Raw genomic sequence first — 24,417 nt, forward strand, 5'->3', positions numbered from 1 at the left:
GACCAGATTCCTTTTTCCATCCAAACACAGAGATTTATTTTACTGTGGATAAAATCTGTTCCAGTTTGATGAGGACCAAAATTATTTGTTCACAAGTTTCCAACACAACAAAACCTGCTGGTGACAGGAAGTCTGTCGACACCAGAGTCACATCTAGGAACAAAATCTCTATATGACCTTTCAAGCACATGGTGGCGCTGTCCCGTTCTTCCATAAAAATATCTGTCTCAGTTTTCAGAGAGACGAAGATTTGACCAGCAGAAGGTTTCAGTCTGGGCTTGAAAAGGAGCAACAGAGGTTAAAATAAAAGTTTAAGGTTTTGATAAAAGTTTCTAATTAATTTTCCAGTAGCAGTTTGGTTTGTTAATAAGGGACTGATTGTGTTTTTAACTTGCTATATAAACTAGTTTTTCTCTTTTCCTTCACAGATTGAATCTAATTTAGATTTTAGGTCAGAAGGTTATTATTGTTTAACACACAACAGGTTTAACTCTTTAACTAACTTTACTTCTGCAGGTCATTGATTCTTTAAGGTTTTGCTAAACGATACAGAGTAAGCTTGTATCTTATATTTTAGGTGTAGGTTATTATTGAATCTTTTTCACTAGTTCTTTGATTTTCCTGCTCATATTTTTAAAAGATTTGCATTAAATTTCCAGAACCCTTCATGTCTCAAACTGTCAGGAAAAGGAATAATTAATAAATTAAAGCTGCAGTGAGTTGGAGACATATTACAGTCTGATGTTAGTTTGAGAATATTATCTGTTCCCAGCCATAAATCTATTCTAGATCTGCTCAATGCGTCTGATTTAAACCAAGAAAACTGATTTATTTTAATGTTTGTCTCTCCATAAGTCAATAATTCCCAAATCGTTACAGAAATCAGATCAAATCGGGTTTTTGTGAATTTGTTTGTGGTCAATAATCAGATTCTAATCCCACCAAATATTTATTCTGTTTAGTAGGAAAAACTAAAATGCTTAAGTTGTTTGATATTTAATTCAATAATTGAAGCTCTTTATGTTTGGAAATGTTACAGTAAGCATAAATATTACCTAGGATTATTAATGAGTCTGGAAACTGGATGTCAACCAGACTGGAGCCAGACTGGTTCTGATGGTCCACCTGGACCGGACCGGTTCTGTTTTTATCCCTTTAGCTCCACAAAGTTAAACCGTTTTTCATAATTTAGTTATGAAACTGAACTTTAAGCATTTATTAATGAACATGAACATTTCTAGGAACGTTTTGGCCTCAGTTTCCTTCCTGAACCATGAAAGTTAAGAAACTAATAAAAAAATAATTTTATTCTTTGTTCTTCATACAGATTATATAGAAACAAACGACACAGACAGGAAAACGTTCAGAGATTAAACCAGATTCAGAAATGATGCTGAGTGGTGACAGGAGCCATGGCGTCGTCATAGTCGTCTCCACCTGCTGCTGCTTCTTCTTCTTCTGCGGCTCGTCTGGGTCCAGAGGTTCTGGTCCGGCCCGCTGGGCTCCAGCCTGCAGACAGGAGGTTTTACTGAGACTGGGTTTGTTCCTGCAGACAGGCAGCAGGGGGCGCTGTGGTCACCTGTGGCTCTGTGTCTGAGCTTGTAGATGAAGACGCAGGTGGGGATGAAATAAAAGATGGAAACCGGAGCGTAGAGGATTTTCCACAGGATGGAGCGAAGAGGAGAAGAAGAAGAAGAATCTGGATCTGGATCTGGATCTGGATCTGGAGGAGCTGAAAACATGAAACATCAGAAATAAACCTTCTGATCTCAGAGATGATGATGAAAATCTGTTTATTTTGATTATTAAAACTCTGAATGATCTGTTATTATTGATAATAACTTCAATCATTACAGATTAATTATCTAAAACTTTCTGTAGAAACGTTTTTAACGTCTGAAGAGAAACTTCTGGTTCTGATCTCCATTCCTGAGATCAGAGGAGATTCTGCAGAATAAACCCGAGTCGCCCTGCTGCTGCTGGGATTAACTGGTTCCGGTCCGGTTCCAGTCCGGTCCCAGTCTGGTCCGGTCTGGGTCCAGTCTGGTTCCAGTCCAGTTCCGGTCCAGTTCCAGTCTGGTTACAGTCCGGTCCAGTTACAGTTTGGTACCAGTCCGTTCCGGTTCCAATCTGGCTCTATTCCAGTTCCAATCCGGTTCCGGTCCGGTTCCAGTCTGGTTCCATTACAGTTCCAGTTCGGTCCAGTTCCGGCCTGGGTCCGGTCCGGTTCCAGTCCGGTCCGGTTCCGGCCTGGTTCCGGTCCGGTTCCAGTCTGGTTCCATTCCAGTTACAGTCCTGTTCTGGTCTGGTCCCGGTCCTGTTCCAGTCCGCTTCCGGCCTGGTTCCGGTCCAGTTTCAGTCTGGTCCCGGTTCCGGTCCGGTTCCGGCCTGGTTCCGGTCCAGTTTCAGTCTGGTCCCGGTTCCGGTCCGGTTCCGGCCTGGTTCTGGTCCGGTCCGGCTCTGACTCTCTGCTCTGTTAAACTCGGTGATTTTTCAGATAAATGAATTTACAGATTCATCGCCGTCTGATGGAAACCAGACGCTGATGAATCTTCAGTCTCTGATTTTACATCCAGTTTATTAAATATGATGTTAAATTACTGACAGATTATAAAGTTGAGCATCACAGCCTCCACTAGTGAAAATGTAGCTGTGATGCTAATTAGCGACACTCAGCATTTAGGGAATGAAACTGTTATATTTAACTTTGCTGATTATTTTATTATTATTATATTTTTGATCATAAACTTAAATTAATTCACTTTCTTGTTTCTGAACATTTTAAACTAAATCCTGAAGAATTTGCTGAGCAGCTTTTCTGTTTTATTCACCAGCTGCACAGAGAAACACAGAAATCAGCAGTTTCTCCTTCATGTTGACCTCTGACCTCTGACCGACAGCCAGCCAGGCGGAGAGACTCCGCCTCCCGTCCTGCAGCTGTAGGAACCTTCATCGTCCGTGGAAACGGATCTCAGGATGAAGGACCAGGATCCCGACCCGATGAAGGAATCGTTTCTATAGAAATCAGCCGAGGCAGCAGACGGGCTCCTGGTCAGGCAGGTCAGATTAACGTTTCGTCCAGACGCCACAGGCAGAGCCGGGATCAGCAGAACCACCGGTCGGTCTGCAGACAGACAGAATCTGGGTTTGGTTCTGGTGGAGGGAAACATCATCCTGCAGGGTTTCTGCTTTACTAAAGAGTTAAAGACATAAGATTTAAGATGAAATGTTTAGACACATTTTTACTGTACAGCAGTAAAACGACGAGGGAACAGAGAACCAAAGTTTAGGGAACAGAGAACCAAAGTTTAGGGAACAGAGAACCAAGGTTTAGGGAACAGAGAACCAAGGTTTAGGGAACAGAGAACCAAAGTTTAGGGAACAGAGAACCAAGGTTTAGGGAACAGAGAACCAAAGTTTAGGGAACAGAGAACCAAAGTTTAGGGAACAGAGAACCAAAGTTTAGGGAACAGAGAACCAAAGTTTAGGGAACAGAGAACCAAAGTTTAGGGAACAGAGAACCAAGGTTTAGGGAACAGAGAACCAAGGTTTAGGGAACAGAGAACCAAAGTTTAGGGAACAGAGAACCAAGGTTTAGGGAACAGAGAACCAAAGTTTAGGGAACAGAGAACCAAAGTTTAGGGAACAGAGAACCAAAGTTTAGGGAACAGAGAACCGAGGTTTAGGGAACAGATCAAACACCAAATATACATTAATATGCATCAAAACCACAACAGAAACCATCACAGCATCAGAAGCTCTTCCTCTGTGGCTCAGCCAATCAGCTCCAAGTTAAATAAATGAAGCTCCTGGATTGGCTGCTTTGTAAAGTGGCTAATGGCTCCTTTATGCTAGCCATTAGCATAAAGGAGCATTTATCTGAGAATAGAATAAACTAACCTCCATGTGAAGCCAAGCCCCACCCAGTGGGCGGAGCCAGGAGCCTGAGGTTCTCCTCCCTGTAGCTCCTCCCTGTAGCTCCACCTTGTAGCTCCACCCTGTAGCTCTTCCCTGTAGTTCCTCCCTGTAGCTCCTCCGTGCAGCTCCACCCTGTAGCTCCTCCCTGTAGCTCCTCCCTGTAGCTCCTCCCTGTAGCTCCTCCCTGTAGCTCCACCTTGCAGCTCCACCCTGCAGCTCTACCCTCAGCTGTCCATTAACGATCACTATTCCACCTCCTGACTCGCCACCAGGGGGCGTGTCTGAGTGAAAATGACCTGAACTGGTTCCAGTGACATAAAGCTGAACTTTTGGGAACAGAAATAATCGGCTGCAGTAACTGCTGTTCATCCTCAGGGGGCAGCACTGAGACTGCAGTCTGCAGTCAAATATTTCACTACTAAACAAATTTTCACAAAACATCAAAGTATAATCCTAAACAACATTTAGACAGTTTATCTTTATAAAAACTTGTTAGTTAGACTTTAAATGAACTTTAAACCAGGAACTAAATGTTTCAGAGTAAAGCAGCCGTTTCTCTGTCGCCTCAGGATGGTGAAAATTAAAATCTTTCTGAGAACATCAGCAGAGTTTCTTCCACTCATTTGCTGCATTAAACTCTGAAATCTTACAGGAAGTGGACCTGTGTTTGGATTGGTTCCTTTGTGGCCAATCAGAGCAGACTGAGCGTTGTGGGAGGAGCCTTAAAGCGACAGCACGGTTTGTGCTAATGGTGTAGCTAGTTCCAGCTGTGGTACCTACCATACACGGTAATCTGAACCGTGTTGCTCCGCTGCATGGTGGGAGACTCACACCAGTAGAGGGCGCTGTCAGACTTCTTGGCCGTCTGCAGCCTGCAGACAGAGGAAGACAGGACGCCCCAGTCCCCCCCACAGCTGGACGTCTTCCTGGTGTTCTCAGAGAAGCGTCTGATGGTCCATCCTGGAGCCGAGCTGCTGCAGCTCAGACTGAAGGACTGATACTCCAGAACCTGAGACGAGTCCGGACTCACGCTCAGAGACGCCGGCTTGGACACATCTGGGGACAAACATGGACACTCAGTGGAAACAGTTCTACTGTAGATGTAAAACACATAGAAGGTGACGGACCTTTGATGAGCAGCCAGCTGGTCTCAGATGAAACGCCGTTGACTCTACAGGTGTAGCCTCCTTCATGGGCCCTGGAGACGTTACGGAGGATCAGGCCACCTTCAGACGCCATCTTGGATCCGTCTTTGAAGAACTCAGCGTTTGAACCTGGAGCGCTCTTATGTTGACAGGTCAGAGTGATGTCATCTCCCTCCGTCACAGGAAGGACCGGACCGATCAGGACCACCTGTCCAACTCCACAGAGACACAGAGGGACGATCAGCCGATTCCTGTCCAACCAGCGTCTCCTAAACGTCCAGAAGACGTTTTGATCTTCAGTCCGATCGTTTGGTCTGAACCTCCAGCAGACGGGATTCTTTCCATCTGGTACCGTTTTCTTTTACTTTAAAGTTTCATTGCTCCTATTGGACAGAAATGATGTGGGCGGGACAGAGACACAGGACGTAAACAAACATGGCCGCCCTGCTTGCTGCATTGTCTGTTGTTCTCATTTGATCTGTTATTAAAACTGTAATATGATTTGAATGCTAAAGCAGCTCATTGTGATGTTTCTAATCTTGGTCAGTAAATCTGCTTCAAGCTAAACAACAGAACCTTCTGAGTTCTGCTTCAGGCTGATGGACCCGTCGTTCTCTGAGACCGTCTGACCCTGAAACACCAGGATGTCTGGAAGTGAAGCGTCAGATAAACGTGACCACCAGGAGAGCCGACCGTCACAGCCCCAACCTGTGGATCATTCAGCTGGAGGTTTCTAGGCTGATGGTTTGGTCCCAGTAAGCTGGATGGTCTGACTGGTCTGACTGTGGTTCCCTGAACATCAACATGCGATTCTGACTCTTACTGGTGACGGTGATGTTGACGGTGTGGCTGCTGTCTCGGTGTCTGGACTCGCACCAGTACACGCCGCTGTCCGTCTTCTTCAGGGTGCTGATGGTGCAGGTGGAGGAGGTTTGACTTCCCCACACAGAACATGGAGACACCTGCAACCTGGACACACAGCGGACATTTCCCTCACACCTGGAGCCACGCTGAGGCTTCAGCTTCCAGACGAAGGTCCATTCACCATGAAGGACGTTCCTTTAACTGGGACTGAGGAGGATGAAGGTGAACTCACCCCGATGCGGTTTGTCTCCACACCGTCCATCCGTCCGGTCCAAACTGCTCACAGCTGAGGGAGACAGAACCGTACTCATAGAACTGAGACTGGTTGGGGGAGACGACCAGGGAGGAGAGACGGGGCGCGTCTGTTTCAGAAGGACGCAACGTTAGCAACGTTAGCAATATTAACAATGTTAGCAACGTTAGCAACATTACCAGTGTAAGCAAAGTTAGCAACATTAGCAGTGTTAACAAAGTAAGCAGTGTTAGCAATGTTAGCAATGGTAACAATGTTAGCATCATTACCAATATTAGCAAAGTTGGCAATGTTAGCAACATTAGCAGTGTTAGCAAAGTAAGCAGTGTTAGCAATGTTAGCAACATTACCAACATTAGCAATGCTAACAATGTTAGTAACATTAGCAACATTAACAACATTAGTAACATTAGCAGCACTAGGAACATTAGCATTGTTAGGAACATTAGCAGCATTAGTAACATTAGCACTGTTAGTAACATTAGCAGCGTTAAGAACATTAGCAGTGTTAGTAACATTAGCAGCGTTAAGAACATTAGCAGTGTTAGTAACATTAGCAGTGTTAGGAACATTAGCAGCGTTAGGAACATTAGCAGTGTTAGGAACATTAGCAGTGTTAGGAACATTAGCAGCATTAGGAACATTAGCAGCATTAGTAACATTAGCAGTGTTAGTAACATTAGCAGCATTAGGAACATTAGCAGTGTTAGGAACATTAGCAGCATTAGGAACATTAGCAGTGTTAGTAACATTAGCATTGTTAGGAACATTAGCAGTGTTAGTAACATTAGCAGTGTTAGGAACATTAGCAGTGTTAAGAACATTAGCAGCATTAGGAACATTAGCAGTGTTAGTAACATTAGCAGCATTAGGAACATTAGCATTGTTAGTAACATTAGCAGCGTTAGGAACATTAGCAGCATTAGGAACATTAGCATTGTTAGTAACATTAGCAGCGTTAGGAACATTAGCAGCATTAGGAACATTAGCATTGTTAGTAACATTAGCAGCGTTAGGAACATTAGCAGTATTAGTAACATTAGCAGTGTTAGTAACATTAGCAGTGTTAGGAACATTAGCATTGTTAGGAACATTAGCATTGTTAGTAACATTAGCAGTGTTAGGAACATTAGCAGTGTTAGTAACATTAGCAGTGTTAGGAACATTAGCAGCATTAGGAACATTAGCATTGTTAGTAACATTAGCAGCGTTAGGAACATTAGCAGTGTTAAGAACATTAGCAGCATTAGGAACATTAGCAGTGTTAGTAACATTAGCAGCGTTAGGAACATTAGCAGCATTAGGAACATTAGCATTGTTAGTAACATTAGCAGCGTTAGGAACATTAGCAGCATTAGGAACATTAGCAGTGTTAAGAACATTAGCAGCATTAGGAACATTAGCATTGTTAGTAACATTAGCAGCGTTAGGAACATTAGCAGCATTAGGAACATTAGCAGGATTAGTAACATTAGCAGCGTTAGGAACATTAGCAGCGTTATTAACATTAGCAGTGTTAGCCACAGGTTGGCACTTGAGTCATTAAAATTCAGACTTTAGGTTTGACTGGAAAAAATGTTCAAAGACTCGGACTTGGCTTTTACGCCAATAACTTGGGATTTGAATTGGACTTGAAGCTGTTTATGTCATGAAATGCGGTTGGTGAGTATTGAGGCAGATGCAGTGGATCCAGGATATGGAGAGAAAATTATGAGTTAATGATGAAAATACAAGAATCCAGTCGGCACATAGTGAGCAAAGGCTAGGAGCTAATCTCTGATAGCAACTGGTGTAGCAAAGACAGGAACAGACAACAAGATGGGAAAACATGAGACTAAAAACGCTTGAAGCAGATATGATCTGCCAGTAATTTATTTTGGTTCATCAATTATTAAATATCTATCTATAAACAGAGCAACATGTAAAACCTGTAAGAAGAGAAACTCGGCTGGAGATTCAACTTCCAACTGATTCAGCGCTACTTTTCTTTTGCTGTCACATAGCTTTAGCTAACTTCCTGTTATTAGCAGGTGAACTCCAGGCTACTTTGGTGAGCATGAAGCTTAGCTTTCACCTGTGTGCTGTGTTTAGTCATGCTGGATAAATCCGGGGCTTCAAAGCCAGATATGTGCAGCCTGTTAGCTCTGGATTAAATGTAGCCTGTTAGCTATGGATTAAATGTAGCCTGTTAGCTCTGGATTAAATGTAGCCTGTTAGCTCTGGATTAAATGTAGCCTGTTAGCTCTGGATTAAATGTAGCCTGTTAGCTATGGATTAAATGTAGCCTGTTAGCTCTGGATTAAATGTAGCCTGTTAGCTCTGGATTAAATGTAGCCTGTTAGCTATGGATTAAATGTAGCCTGTTAGCTATGGATTAAATGTAGCCTGTTAGCTCTGGATTAAATGTAGCCTGTTAGCTCTAGATTAGGGTTTTTACAGTGTACAGTTTGACATTACCAGCAGCTACATTTCAATGAACTGTGATATAGGGTTAGGGTAGGGTTACCCTAAGCTGCATGCTGCATGTTTTATCAAGATTAGAGATAAATACACATTTAAAAAAGACACATGGTTTATTATTTACATTTAACATATAAATGTAACATTGTTAAAAAAATTATTCAAAAAGACTTGAAAGTAAAACTTTCAGACTTGACTTTGACTTGTCCTGACTTGAGACTTGCAAAACACTGACTTGGTCCCACCTCTGGCAACATTAGCAATGTTAGCAACATTAGCCACATTAGCTATGTTAGCAATGTTAGCAACATTAGCCACATTAGCTATGTTAGCAATGTTAGCAACATTAGCCACATTAGCTATGTTAGCAATGTTAGTAACATTAGCAACATTAGCTATGTTAGCAATGTTAGTAACATTAGCAACATTAGCCACGGTTAACATCAGAAGTGAACCTCAGAGGTTCAGCATCAGATCTGCAGCTGATCGTTTAAAAAGCTCATAAACTAGAAATGAAATATTTAACCTTCCAGGTTTTTTATCTCAACAGAGGATCAGAAGTTTCTCCTCATCATTTTATCACACATTGAATGTTTCTTCACAACATGGACGTTTGCTTGTTCATCTGCAGTAAAACTAAACAGTTTTATCACATCATATTTTAGAGAAATATACCGTCTTAGGTTTTGAGAGTATTTAACAATATCTTAATAAATCTTTAATGGTAACCGGCCGTGGAGGATTTTATTAAAAAGCTACAGGATTTACTGACAGTCGTTATGATTCAGCAGCTGGAGGAAACGAAACCTGAACCTGATGTGAACAGAAATAAACACGAATCTAAAGGTAGAAATCAAAAACACAAAGAGAACAAAACGAACCAACACAGGAATAAAACTGAAAAATGGTCAAATATAATAATATTTTATCTATAAAACTTTTTAAAACAACAACAAAAAGCTGGACGGAAAAAAATTGGTGAAGTTTAGAGGTAAAAATCGGTTTTTAAAAAAAATCTAGTTTAGTGACGGTCGGTTTCCTGAGAGGCTCCCGCTCAAGGTCTAGATCTCGATCTAGATCTAGATCTAGATCTAGATCAGCCTCTCAAGATTAGATGTGGAAAACATTTTCCCCTTCCTCCTTTTTTTCTTTTTCTTTTTTGAGTTTTATTATATTTTATTGTAATGCTGTAAATAGCAAACAGGCTTCTGTGACACTGTTTTGGTTCCAGTGTTCCAAAACACTGGAACCAACCGAGGCAGAACAGAACCACCAGCAGAACCTGACGGGTCAAAATGTTCAGCTGGACTTTAAAAAGCTCAGAGTCACTGAATCACAAGATCAAACTGATCAATCAGCTGCTGATCGATCAGTTTGATCAGGAGATCCAACAAGAAGCTCATCAACATGACGACTCAATAAACTGTAAAAATATGAATAAATAAATAAAAGAACTGAAGCTAAACATGTTAATGTTTAAATCATGACGGATCCAGAATCAGAGCCATGAGCTCACCGATAATCTGGGATTAAACTGATTGATGAGGATTAATCTGGGATTGAAGCTTCAGTCGACACCTGACAGAAACACGAACCAGATGTACAGACCAGCCTGAAGCAGCGGAGCAGAAAATGGCTCTGCACTGAACGCAAGGGCGCCATGATGGAGGGGGCGCCATGATGAAGGGGGCGCCATGATGAAGGGGGCGCCATGATGGAGGGGCGCCATGATGGAGGGGCGCCATGATAGAGGGGGCGCCATGATGGAGGGGCGCCATGATAGAGGGGCGCCATGATAGAGGGGCGCCATGATGGATGGGCGCCATGATAGAGGGGCGCCATGATGGAGGGGCGCCATGATAGAGGGGCGCCATGATGGAGGGGCGCCATGATGGAGGGGGCGCCACGATGGAGGGAAAAGCCAAAGCCACACACAGTAAAGGGTAAAGGTCGTACGCTGGGCGGCCCTTTTGACACTGGACCTCCATCTTTACCCCCATCAGAGGACGGGGGGTAAAGACGGAGGGGCAGAAAACAGAAAACATCAGATCAAAAGTATAAAGGTGTTTTAAGGATGAAAAATGTTTTCAAAGAGAAGAAACTTTAAATATTCATCTGAAATGTTCAGTCACTGTAAAAATACAGGAAGTAGTTTCTGGTTATTTCCTGTGAAGCTTTTAATCTTTTAGAAAAGATCCAACAGTCAAACATTAATGTTCTCCCGCTGAGTCCAGGTTCTGATCCAAAACCCAGAATGCATCTCTGGCTGGTTCTGGTCCAGCTGGACTGGATCCTCAGAGTCCAGAACCGTCCTGGACTAATAGTTACAGATAGATACAGGTTCTGATCAGCCAGACTGTAAACCGCTGGGTGTCATTTCTGTGCTCCGTCAGGTAGTTAGTTAGTTAGTTTGTTTGTTTGTTTGTTTTCTTTTTTTTTTGTCTGAGTTCAGTTTTTGTTTCTTTGATCTCTTTTAGTTTTCAGTTTATTTTTTAGTCATTTATAATCTTTGTGTTAAAATAAAAAACAAAACTATTTTTCTGTCCTGTGACTGTTTTTAACTCGGTCCATCACAACCCATTAGAAGGTTCTGAACCTGTCAGAACCGGGTCCAGACAGGATGTATTGTGTCGGTTCTGCTCATTCTAACTCTCTGATGACTCAGCAGTAAACAAGTTGTGTTTGTGAGGCCGGTTCTGTTGGACTCACCGTGGCAGGAAACCGTCTGGCAGCAGCTGAAGCTCAGAGATAAACCTGTGGAAACACGAGGAGCCGGAACACGTTACTCTGAAACCTTCCTGAGTTACGCTGAAATGTTCCTGAAATGTTTTAAGTTTCTCTGAAACGGCTCAGAAAAGCTGCGGTTGTTTTGAACTCACAGAGCAGCAGCGGCGGCGCGGCGGCGGCGTTCATCTCGTCTGCAGCTGAAGCCGTTCTGTCCGTCCGTCTCAGAGCGAAGTTAAGAACATCCTGTTGAGCCAAACCGCAGCAGGAGGATGTGAGACTGAGACACGACAGAATCAGCCTGTTGGCACCAAACTGCTGCTTTTACACAGCAGCTTCATCTGATGAACGATAAAAGTGAGCAGAACTCAGAACTGCAGCCTGGAAACAAACCAACATTTCTGAACGTTATCAGAGCTCAAGAACCACAGATAATGTAACTGATCAAACCTGGAGTCCCTCAGGGCTGAGAGCTCAACTCACTGATGTTCATGTTGAAAACTCCTCAGCAGGAAAACCTGACGACCAGAGAAACGTTGGAGTCTCCATGGAAACGAAGAGGAAATAAAACTGAGCCTGAGAAACGATCAGCCAGGATGAAGGCAGAGAGTTTATGAATTTAAATATGTTTCTAAGGCCTGAAGGGGCCAGAGGAATGCTGGGAGTTAATTTAATAATAATATAATAATAATAATAATAATAATAATAATAATAAAATAATAATAATAATAATATAATAATAATAATAATATAATAATAATAATAATATAATAATAATAATAATAATATAATAATAATAATAATATAATAATAATAATAATAATCATTTTGACTCGTCCCACTGCAGCTGCTGGAGCCTCCAGCTGTCCAGTTGTGAGAGGTGGAGTCACCTCCAGGTGACCTGCCATTTTTCCGGTTCTGGTCTGGTTCTGGTTCTGTGGTTCTGGTGGCTCAGAGCCGCCTCTCTGTGTGACGTTGGTTGATTTCTGCTGACTCTGTTTTTGTGGCTTCGTGATGTGAAGCTTTTCCACAAAGTGAGTTTCACTCTGATGGTTTGAGGATGAAGAACCTGAACTCTGGTTCTGGTTCTGGTTCTCAGCTGCATGTTGAAACCAGAAGCTTCAGCTCTGAGGCGAAACTGAACTTTAGTTTAAATTTGTTTCAGGTTCTGGTCCCGTTGGTTCTGGACCTTCTGGCCGGTTCTGGTTCAGATGGAGGTGAAGCAGCTTCTCTCCCTGCAGAGCCCAGTTCAGGTCCAGACTGGGTTCAGCTGCAGAACCAGAACCAGAACCAGGTCAGGGTCAGCGGTTCTGAGCGGTTCTGTGGTTTCTGAAAGCGTCGCTGTGGAAAATCTGAGTTAAAAGCAAAAACAGGAAACTGAGACGAGAGGCTGAAGGTCCGACGGTTCTGTTCTGTTCTGTTCAGATGTTTACAGGATGTGATGAGCTGCAGGAGACGGTCCGGTCCAAACCACAGCCCGACCCGGTACTGTAGGCTGCAGAACTTCACGGGTACCAACCTGATGGACCTGATCTGGTCTGGATTCAGTGGAAGGATGAAGAATCTGAACACGTCTCTTCCTGAGGACACGTCCTCTCCTCAGGGGGACGGGTTGGACCAGAGAGGACGTGTCCTCCTGTCCGGCATGGCAGCCATGTTGGAGTGTCAGTTATTTGTTGCCGTGGAAACCTGCAGGAGCTGCAGGTGTGTTAGAAACTGTCCAGCTCTGATTGGTCCATTTCCAGCTGGATCAGCAGTTTGTTTCGTCAGACAGTTTCTAAATGTTTTCACGGTTGCTATAGCAACAGGAAGGAGAGTTATCAGCGCATCGTTTCTGTTCAATTATGAATAATAAATGAAGATATAATCTGTTTAATTTAACCGTTAAACACGGTTAATTAAAATATGTTGCACTGTAAAACAATAACTGGTCAGATTAGATTAAATTCAGATTTTATTGCTGCAGCATCAAAAGGTCCAGTTCTGGTTACAAGAGCAGAACTTTGATCTCTGACAGAAACACACAGAACCTGTTAGGAGGAGCCGGTTCTGGTGGAACCGGGCCCGGTGCAGGCTGAGGAACAGAACTGCAGGTCCAAACATCTGGACCTATAAACATCTGGACCTGCAGGATTTCCTATAATAACCTGAGTTCATGTTTTATGAAATAAAGTTACATTAACTCAGATTTATTTTGATGTGAAGGAAAAGTTACAACCTGCTCCTCCCACCAGCCCCAGACCTGAACATGGTACCAGTTTGACCCGGTTCTGATCTCAGAGTGTTTGAAATGAGGTGTTGGTCTGGTGGACGGAGCGGTTCTGACCCAGAATCGGTTCCTGTAGACGCCTGCAGCTTCAGCCTCAGCCTGACCGCAGAGCGACTTCACTTCCTGTAGTTCCCTCCACAATAAAACATCAAACTATAACAAAGTTCATTTCTATCCACAGCAGAAATAATAAAGTTAAAAACATCAATAATATCCACTAAAACTGAAACTATTAGTAACTTTTTACTGACAGCAGAATAAATCTTTATATAAAACAATAAAAATCAAACAGAGATGAAAACATCCAGGAAATGAAGAAGCTTCTTTTCATTTTCAGCCATTTTGTTTCTGCTTCTGTTTTTTCTAACATGTCAAAACTTCATCCTAACGTTCAGGAACCAGCAGTTTGGGTTTGTCCTGCTGGGAGAACTGGGCTGGTTCTGATCGGTTGGACCGGTCAGAACCGTTACACTTTGGTCTCATTGATCACGTGACTCTTTTCCTCAGCAGGTGCGTCAGGGCTGGTGGGCGGGGCTTCTCTCTCCGTCTCACCTGCTGGGTTTAGAGAAAACAACGTAAACATCCAGAGCAGAGGAGGTACTGATGGTCAGAGGTCAGAGGTCAGAACCCTGCAAACAGCACACAGAGGTGGGCACTGCTAGCTAAAAGGTTAGCTATGCTAACTCTAAGGCGCTAATCATAAATATTAGTTCTGCTAACGTTAAAGCAGTATATTAACATGGTACTTAACAGATGCTAACGCTAAACCTCTGTACCAATGTAACATTTAGCAGAAGCTAATGTACTAAATTCATTAGCTACCCAACATGTGTCTCCCTCTACGGGTCTAATGTGTCATTACAGCTGAACGGGTTCAGGAAGTGATTCCTGTAGTTTCAGGTTTATATTGGTTGAGTTTTTTCACGCTGTTGCTGATTTTAGCTAACCGACAGGGCAGGTGTTCGGCCAGAACGCACTCAGGTGGACGGTAAACAGAAATGCATTCTGGGTACAGAATAAACGTCATTGGGTGGATAAAATGAGGAAAAGAAAAGGAAGTGAAAGTTTTCAAAACAGACGAGAAAACTTTAGAATTGATCTAAAATTAATTTAGCATAAAGTCAGCGCACGAAACATTTTAAATTAGCTAAACAAAGTTAGCTGTGCTGTTAGCATTAGTGTTTAGCCCACAATTTGGTACATAATCAGTGGTTGGTCTCATACCAGCTGAATTCGACCCGACTGGACCTTCTCCTGGTTCTGAAGGACGTTTCTACTCCTTTAGGGTCTTTAGTTCTGACCCACTGACCTTGGGTTGACCTTCTCATCAGTTTCACTGAAGAACCAGTTCAAAGTCCAGTCAAACCAGAACCAATGGACTGGGTTGTCCTTTGGGTTCAGTAAAAACCTCCAGACCGTGAGCTGACCTTTGACCTGTCGGGCCAGGAGGCGCGGCCCAGCCAGTCCAATCCCCAGCGCCCCGATGGGAGCCGTGATCAGGATAGCTAGCACCGCTAGCGTTAGCACGTCCAGACCAAACTGGATCAAAGTCTCATCGCCTTTGTCCCGCGCCAGGTCCAACGCCTTGGAGCCGATCGCCGCCTGGAGGACAGACAGACGGACAGAGGGTCAGTCTGGGAGTTCTGGTGGACCAGACCGGTTCTGATGGACCAGACCGGTTCTGGTGGAGCAGACCGGTTCTGGTGGACCAGACCGGTTCTGATGGTTCTGATAGACCAGACTGGTTCTGATGGACCAGACCGGTTCTGATGGTTCTGATAGACCAGACTGGTTCTGATGGAGCAGATCGGTTCTGATGGACCAGACTGGTACTGATGGAGCAGACCGGGTCTGGTGGTAGTTTGGATGTGGGGGTCAAGAGGTCAAGGTCACTCCAGAGGGTTCAGATGTTCCCACTTTACCTTCCAGGTTCATCATCAACTCATCATGAAAAAGTTTTAAATGTTTATAATGAAAAAAATTTCTGATATTTTTCGTCTGCAGTAAAAGTTTCTTGGCTGATCAATTGATCAATCGATCAGTCGATCAATCGATCAGTCGATCAATCGATCGACTGATCGATCTGAATCTGCTCCTGGTTTTTCTCCAATGTCTCTGATAAAATGTATTTTATTGAGACTTTATAATATCTAAATGTTCTCATGTCTTCTGGTTTATTGGTTTATTGGATAAGATGATTATTAACTTTTTATTATTTTATGTTCATATGATGATATGACAGCAGGAACATGAGGACATAAAACCATCTGAACCAGCAGTTCTCAGGCCAGAGGTCAGAGGTCATTGACGTCAGTCGGCTGGTTAGACCTGAACGGTGGCTTTAGGCAGCCAGGCCACGGCGATGAAGAGCTTCTCCTTCAGGGTGAAACCTCCCAGATGGACCAACAGGAAGGTGACGAGAAGACGGACCAGCAGACCAATCAGGATGCAGGCCACGCCCAGCCCTGACAGGAAACAGGAAGTGAGGTGCAGCTGGGAGGATCAGAAACATGGCCGCCGTAACCCTGAGCGTTCTTACCCACAGTGCTGGGGTTGAGCGACGTGACGGTGATCTCAGCTCCGATCAGACCAAACAGGAGCGGCTGGAAAACGTCCCAGCAGCGGCCGACCATGGCCGCCACCGGCGCCTGGAGACACGAACATCCATCATCAGCTCAGGTCCGACTGGAGGACGGCTGACTGGGAACACTGGGAAGGTTTGAACTGGGATCTATTCGATCTTTTTCCATCACTTCCTCTTCCATCCTTCAGGAGGCGGAGTTACGTTAGCTTTAGCTCCTGGATGAAGAGACTCCAGGGTCGGGTTGAAGGTCACAACAAGGTGACATCAGGATTCAGAGGTAGGAACCGCTAACCACAGAGCTAGCTGCACTAACCATAAACATTAGCTACACCAATGCTAAAGCGCTATAGCAGTAGCTAGCAGTAGCTAATGCTAAAGCGCTAACTTCCACCATAATGATATGACTCAACATGTTGCAACATTTATCAAAAAATGCTAAACTGCAAAACTAAACATTAGCTTTGTAATTAGCGGATTAGCGAAGCGTTTCCCTCCCTGTCAGTGCGTAACGTCTGCAGAGGAGCAAAACGTCTGGATGTTCGTCACCTTGTCCGTTTTCCAGCCCAGAGCAGCCAGGAAGGACAGCACCAGCGTGCAGAGGCCGCCGGCGCCGGCGAAGCCAACAACATGGCTGAAGAAGACCGAGAACACGGAGAGCCCCACCAGCAGGAGCGTCCGCCGCAGCACCAGGTCCTCCTGCAGAGACACCGACAGCTTCACACTGGTCTGATCTTATTATGGTCTGTCTGGGTTGTTTCTGAGCAGGACGGACCTGGTCGCTGCTGGGGAAGAGGCACAGGAACAGACCCAGGATCAGTCCGGCTGCGACTCCACCCACCACCTCCAGCAGACCTTTCAGGATGTTCATCCAGGTGGAACCTGAACAACAGACAGGGTCAGAAAACAGCACAACCGAGCAGAACGCTACAGGAAACGGGTCTGACCCGTGGAGAAGGCGATTCCCAGGCAGGTGGAGAACCCGGTGATGGCCAGGATGTCATCAAAACTCCCAGCAGCCATCAGCAGCGTCGGGATTCCCTGGAAGGAGACAGAATCTCAGCATCGGCTCGTAGGAGCGTAACCTGCTTCTTCAGGTTCTCCTGGCTCCTCATCGGATCGTCCACCAACAGATCCGGTTCCACTTCGTCCCTGTTATGGTCCAGAACCTTCACTTTATTCTGAGGATGTGTCTGGTGGGGTCAGAGGTCGTCACCGGACCGCAGTGTTTACCTGCTGCAGGCGGGTCCAGGTTCCTCGTGTGGTTTGGCTGGTTCACAGAAACTCAGAGCTTTTAAAGGTTCAAAGGTTATAGAGAGCAGAAAACCTAAAGGTTCCTGGATCCTTTCATGACTGAAGTCCTTCTGGGAGGGTGAAGATGTTACAGAGGAAGTTTTAAAGTGTTAAAGCGTTAAAGTGTTAAAGTTTTAAAGTTTTAAAGTGTTAAAATGTTAAAGAGTTAAAGTTTTAAAGTTTTAAAGTTTTAAAGTTTTAAAGTGTTAAAGTTTTAAAGTTTTAAAGCGTTAAAGCGTTAAAGTTTTTAAGTGTTAAAGTTTTAAAGCGTTAAAGTGTTAAAGTTTTAAAGTGTTAAAGCGTTAAAGTTTTTAAGTGTTAAAGTTTTAAAGCGTTAAAGTTTTAAAGTGTTAAAGTTTTAAAGTTTTTAAGTGTTAAAGTTTTAAAGAGTTAAAGTTTTAAAGTGTTAAAGTGTTAAAGTTTTTAAGTGTTAAAGTTTTAAAGCGTTAAAGTTTTAAAGTTTTAAAGTGTTAAAGTTTTAAAGTGTTAAAGTTTTAAAGCGTTAAAGTTTTAAAGTGTTAAAGTTTTAAAGTGTTAAAGTTTTAAAGCGTTAAAGTTTTAAAGTGTTAAAGTTTTAAAGTTTTAAAGTGTTAAAAACACGGCTGTTCTTAGAAACCAGAGGAAGTTTATCACTAAAGAGGAACCAAAGGTCTCTTTGGGACCCCGATGACTTTGACTCCTGTGTCGATGTTGAACCTAAAGGTCGGGTTTTAATTGTTCTGGCGGGTCGGTGTGTCCAGAACCGAGACGTTACCTTCTCCACTCCGTATCCGTCCCTCTGCAGCAGCAGCATCGAAGGAACAACGACCGCCGGAGACACCGCGGCCAGAACGAAGCTGCACAAACACACACCGACTCAGAGCTGCAGGCCTCACACACCGCTGCAGACGTGTGTGTGTGTGGGTGTGTGTGTGTGTGGGTGTGGGTGTGTGTGTGTGTGTCTGTGTGTGTGTGTGTGTGTGTGTCTGTGTGTGTGTGTGTGTATGGGTGTGTGTGTGTGTGGGTGTGTGTGTGTGTGTTTTACCCCAGGATGAAGCCCCAGATCCAGGGCAGGTGAAGCAGGAAGTGAGAAACCACAGCCACGACGCAGGCCTCCAGCACGCAGGGCCCCACCGCCACTCGCACACACACCGCTTTGAGGCGGCGCAGCGCCTGCAAGGACACACACACTGACAGCTGAGGGCGAGCCGGGCTGAACGGAGACGGGTCGGGGCGGTTCTGATGGCGGTACCGAGGGGTTGAGGCCCAGGCCGGCTCTGGTCAGGATGACGGACAGGGCCACGTTCCTCAGAGCCGCAGACCAGTGGGGGCTGATGAAGACGGCGTCGCTGACGTAGGGGACGTTTCGCAGCAGCAGGCCGGCCAGCAGCATTCCTGCAAACACACACGGTCAGGCCGGCGGCGCCGGGTCCAGCAGGGACCGGTCAGGGTCAGAACCGGAGAGCGGTGGGTTCACCCAGCAGTGGAGGGAAGGGAGGCAGCGTGGGCAGCTGGATCAGACCCAACAGCTTCCCTCCCAGGACGGAGCAGATGAACAGGATGATGATCCCAAACAGATTCCCTCCAGGAAGACACTCCTGACCCGTTATGGACCAGACGGTTCCGAACAGCAGAACCAGCAGGAACGCTGCGGCAGAGACCCGACATGGTGAGAACACCGAGTCAGTCAGGAGAATTTAATCTGGAGCCCAGCAGCAGGAAGAACGATCAATATTTTACCACAAATGATCACTGATTAATAACTGATCAGAATCATAAATAAATAAAACTTTATGGTTTTATTTTATACAAATTATGACATGAAACAGGAGCAAACATGAAACAAGTATTTCATCCTTCAGATAAACCACCAGAATTATGGAAATAAATAATATTATTCATCATCATGGAGGAAAATGACCAGATTATAAGGGAGATTAAAACAAACAAATCCAATAAATTAAACATAAAAACATTTAATCCAGAACCAGAACTCACTGCTGTTTGAATAAAACTTTATTTTTCATCTGTTTTCACTTTTCAGTTTAATTCAAACCTTCAAAAACACCAAAAGGAGAAAACTGAGCAGATAATTATGATTCATTAGGAGGATTTTATTAAACCAGGAAATCATCAAGACTTTTAAATTCAAGTTAAATAATTATTTTAAATGAACCGATTTAAACTGAATCATTAAATCAGGACAAACTGAATCATTTCTCATAACTTTCATTCCTTCATGGAGATTTAATGTTTCTTCAGTGGTGAACATGGAAAATCAGGCTTTGCTGTTTTTTTTTGTCTACAACAGTAAAATAATTCAGTTAGTTTTTCTCTGCAGCTCAAACTGAGAAACTTTCATCAGAGACAAACTGTCAGGAAATGAAACAGCAGAAACACAGAAGGAAGTAAAACATCAACTGGTTAAATCAACTCCATTAAAATGAAAGTTAAAGTTTGATCAGCAGTTAAACTGACAAACTGTAAAATATGAGTTTAGTTTCATTACTGGATGATAAATGATCATATAATCATTTAGTGACTCAGGTTTTCTCTCTGAAAGATCAATAAACTTTAACTTTGTAAAAAAAATCTTAAACCTGAAACTAGAAAATATTTTAAATATTTTAAAGATAAAAACTAATAAATAAACTGAAATAAAAACAGAAATAAAATGGATCATGAAGCTCTTATCAAAATGAGCAACTTGATTTTAATCGATCAGCTGATTAATTGATTATTGTGACATCATGGCTCTTACAGCCGATCGGTGCTGGTTAGTGCGGCTGGAAGCCGTTTTACTGTCCAGGTGTTTTTACCTTTAGTGAGCAGCAGGTTGAGGAATCCTTTTGGTCGCGGACATCGATCCTTCACTCTGAGGCAGCAGGACGAAGACGAGTCCAACGTCCTCATCTGAGGACACAGAGGGACAGACAGACTGAGGTCCGGCTGGACTTTGTCTTCTGACTTTGACTGAAATAAATTAAAATGAATCTGAGCCTGAAGGATGTTCAGCAGAGAAAACATTCAGATAGCTAATCTATAATCATCTATAATCATCTATAATCATCTATAATCATATCGTATTTAGAAACAGTTTGACGGTAAAACCAGAATATCTGAGAACATTTAGACATCCTGTGGAGACATGTTGGACATTTAGACATGTCCAACATGTCCAACCCTAACTTCACATCCAGCCTGGGATCAAACTGAAAACCCAAAGAATTGCAGTAGAAACCTGGACTGTCCTCACCAGAGGACACAGTCAGGACTGTCCTCACCAGAGGACACTGTACTGTCCTCACCAGAGGACACTGGACTGTCCTCACCAGAGGACACAGTCAGGACTGTCCTCACCAGAGGACACAGTCAGGACTGTCCTCACCAGAGGACACTGGACTGTCCTCACCAGAGGACACAGTCAGGACTGTCTTCACCAGAGGACAGTGGACTGTCTTCACCAGAGGACACAGTCAGGACTGTCCTCTCCAGAGGACACAGTCATTGTCCTGATAATCAGACTGTACTGGTATCAATACTAAATATGATAAATAATGTCTAATGATGATTTATATGGAAAAAGCAGAAGCTCCTGGATCTTTACTCTGATCTGATTAGAATAAATTCTGGTTTCATGGATCATCTGAACTTATCTGAGCCGAAGGAGTCCAGATGTCCTCCAGCTGTCTCACCTCGTCCTCGTCCGTCCTCCTGCTTGGCAGAATGCTGATCTCTCTCTCCTCCTGGTGACCCTGAGCTTTAGTCTGGACACACACACACACAGTCAGAGTGTGTGTCAGTAAAGTTGGACTTTGACCCGTTCTGGTTCAGCCTAACCAGCCGGTCCCTTCAGCAGAACCGGTCCAAGAGGTTTGGAGAAGAACCAGACCTGGTTCTGGTGGTGAAACATGGTGGAGACTCTCCAGAACCCAGCGGGTCCTGAACAGGTCCAGACTGGTGAACCGGGCCTGCAGGAGGTTTCAGGCTAATAGAACCAGTTAGACTGAGGAGCTGAGAGGAAAGTGGAACTACAGCTGGTCGGGTTCTGGATTCCTGGTTTTTGTTCTTCTGGTTTTCTAGGTTTGTAATTTTAATCAGGTTTTACAGAAATTTAAATAATTCCTCTTTATTTATTATTGTATAATGTATTAATTGGTCATTAAGTTGTTTATTCTCACCATTCAGTTATTATTTTACTCATAAAAAGTAAAATATGATTGCGTCTCAAATGAGACACAGAGCGCTGTGCGCAGGCGCCCCCTGGTGGACAAACTACCAGCTGTGACTTTCTGACGTCATTATTCAGCAATAAATAATAAATAAAATGTTAAACTGGTTTGTATCCAGTTAGTAAATCTGTAAACATTTCCTGATAAAGATTTTATATCTTTGTGCAAATAATGATGTATTTCAGGTAAAATTATGATCCTGATTTTAACATTTTATAAAATTTTATACTTTATTTTATAACTGATTCATGTTTTCATTAAATGTTTCTGCATCAGGAATAAATTCAGTTTTCTGTTGCTTTAATTACATAAACTGTTACTGTCGGTCCGGGAACGCAGTGAGGCTGCTGTTGTCATGGCAACAGCCGGTTCCGGTGGTGGGCGGGGCCTCAGGGTTCTGGTGGGTTCGGGTTTTACCTGAGCCGGGTTCTGCCCGTCCTCCGTGGGCCGGACGTAGCGCTTTGTAGCTTCTTCATCCATCATCTGAAACACAAGCAGACAGTTTGGACCTCAACCGGGATGAACCAGAACCAGATGCAGAACCAGAACCATCTGGTTCTGGTGGAAACATGAAGGTGATTTATCTCCCCACTGCAGCCAGTCACGTCCTGCTTTCTGCAGGAATCACTGGTTCTGAAGGTTCTGATGGGCTTTTATTCCCTGTTCCTGTCAGACTGGGAAAGTCCAAACTGGACCCAGTAGAGAGTAGATCGGTTCCTGAGGTCCAAAATGTTCTGATAAAGTTTAATTTAATCATGTAATTCTTGTATTTAATAATTCATTTCTGTATTTTTTTCTTGTTCTTTATTCTTCGGGTTCTTCTGGACCTTTCAGTGAAACGGATCAGGAAGTTTTTAAAGATCAGAATAAAAATCCCATTTCAGAACCATAAAACATAAAATCCATTTAATAAAAGACTGAAGTCGGATCAGAACCAGAGCCATACACGTCTTAATAAAAATGTTTTTCATAAGCAAAAGTTTATAAATTTACCAAAAACTCCAGCAAAAAATTAGATAAATGTGTAAAAGTCGGTTTTTACTTGTTATAAAATGTAAATTTACACAATTTTATGACTGATTTTGTGTTGATATTGTGACTAAGTTGCTTCATTCTAGAGATTTATTAAATATAAATTAAAATGGAGCTGAAGTAGATTATTTTAATTTGTTGACTTTCCTCTAAATTTCCTATTTCAGCAGCTAAACAGAATTAATGTTGAGTTTTATTCAGATTTAAAACATTTATCTGATTTGATTCTCAATCTAATCATTTAAATATTTCAGGTGTTTTTCTCTAGTTGGTTTGTTTTCTTACCTTCGCTGGTTTGATGCGTCCGGAACCGACAGGAGAGCAGAACTGAGTCAGAGAGCCGGACGCAGCGAGAGAGAGTGTGTGAGCAGGGTGTGTGTGTGTGAGCAGTGTGTGAGCAGTGCGTTTGTTTGTAGTACCTTGTGGGGACCATTTCCTGACACTACGTTGTGGGGACTCACTGCTCCTTGTGGGACCGAAGCCTGGGGGGAAACACTGTTTTTGGGTCAGGGGTCAGATTTAGGACTAAGGTGTGAATTGAGTTTTGGTTAGGGTTAGAGGTTAGGGTTAGGTATATAATTGTTAAGGTTAGGTTATGGGTAAGGTTCAGGCTGTAGAAATGAATGGAAGTCAATGGAAAGTCCCCACAAATATAGCCTCACAAACATATGTGTGTGTGTGTGAGCTGTGAGCAGTGTGTGAACAGCATGCGTGTGTGTGTGTGTGTGTGTGTGTGTGTGTGTGTGTGTGTGTGTGTGTGTGTGTGTGTGCGCTAGCAGCTGGTTGTCGCCCGTTGTGTTTGTCGCTGTGCTAAATCCCAGGTATCAAACCTGGCATTACCTCTCAGTATTAACGGCCTGCAGACAAACAACCTCCATAATGGCAGGTTTTCCTGTCTGAGCTCAGAGATTCTGACGTCGGCAGAACCGCTCTGCGTCTGGGTCAGCACCAGACACAACGCGGGTCCACCGGTAAGGTTCTCCAGAACCTCCTCCTGCTGGCCGGGTCACCTGGTTCCTCCTGGTTCTTACTGCCCACCGTCGCCCAGAACTTGGTCAGGATGAGTCATCGATCCATCTGGAACCGGGTCTGGACTGTTCTGGATGAACAGATGGAGCTGATGGACTCGGACTGAGATCCCTGCTGGTTCTATAAGAACCAACATTAAAACGCAGATCAGAACCGTGGGCAGAAACGGGTTTCTGGACCTGAATAGATTCATCCACTCGGCCTGTGGTTCTGGATCGACCCAGAAATATTTAAGTCGTGACCAGAACCTTCATCATAAAGGTTGGATCAGAGATGGATCTGCTGACCCGGTTAAACCTCCGACCATCAGCAGAACAAGCTGGACACAGAACCAGAGATCATGATTAACAACCATCAGGTTAGAAGATGAAACCTCCAGCTGAGCTCCAGCAAACCAAACATCTGCAGGTCAAAGGTCAAAGGTCAGAGCTGGAAGGATGAGCTTCATCTGCAGGTAGGAACATCAGGAGGCACCAAAACGTTTTGGTTCGACTCTTCAGATTGGACCAGAGGCAGGATGATGAGTTTCCTCATGTTCTGTCCTGATGGCTCCGCTGATGTTTTCACATGTTCACTTAAATAAAATGTGAAACATTAATATTCAGATTAAACCAAAACCTGGAGACAAACTCCTGATT

At 43.7% G+C, this 24,417-nt stretch overlaps 2 protein-coding genes across 2 annotated transcripts; both read right to left on the reverse strand.

The window, feature by feature from the left end:
• Positions 1-311: 311 nt before the first annotated feature.
• On the reverse strand, positions 312-11,661 carry LOC111610931 (neural cell adhesion molecule 1-like). The gene is made up of 9 exons (XM_023346072.1): positions 11,520-11,661; positions 11,350-11,394; positions 6,160-6,289; positions 5,887-6,032; positions 5,046-5,279; positions 4,699-4,974; positions 2,888-3,124; positions 1,580-1,732; positions 312-1,509 (listed from the first exon to the last, which is right to left on the reverse strand). The coding sequence occupies exons 1-9, from the start codon at positions 11,551-11,553 to the stop codon at positions 1,382-1,384; spliced, it is 1,383 nt and encodes a 460-aa protein (XP_023201840.1). The 5' UTR covers positions 11,554-11,661; the 3' UTR covers positions 312-1,381.
• Positions 11,662-13,316: 1,655 nt separating this feature from the next.
• LOC102224713 (sodium/hydrogen exchanger 9B2-like) lies at positions 13,317-23,053 on the reverse strand. The gene is made up of 15 exons (XM_023346071.1): positions 23,036-23,053; positions 22,136-22,201; positions 21,182-21,253; positions 20,306-20,399; positions 18,964-19,134; positions 18,739-18,881; positions 18,532-18,659; positions 18,262-18,343; positions 17,162-17,255; positions 16,990-17,096; positions 16,764-16,913; positions 16,173-16,281; positions 15,962-16,098; positions 15,061-15,235; positions 13,317-14,185 (listed from the first exon to the last, which is right to left on the reverse strand). The coding sequence occupies exons 2-15, from the start codon at positions 22,199-22,201 to the stop codon at positions 14,100-14,102; spliced, it is 1,614 nt and encodes a 537-aa protein (XP_023201839.1). The 5' UTR covers positions 23,036-23,053; the 3' UTR covers positions 13,317-14,099.
• Between the last annotated feature and the right edge of the window lie 1,364 nt (positions 23,054-24,417).

The sequence above is a fragment of the Xiphophorus maculatus genome, chromosome 14 (assembly GCF_002775205.1).
Source record: "Xiphophorus maculatus strain JP 163 A chromosome 14, X_maculatus-5.0-male, whole genome shotgun sequence".
NCBI classification, from domain to species: Eukaryota; Metazoa; Chordata; class Actinopteri; order Cyprinodontiformes; family Poeciliidae; genus Xiphophorus; species Xiphophorus maculatus.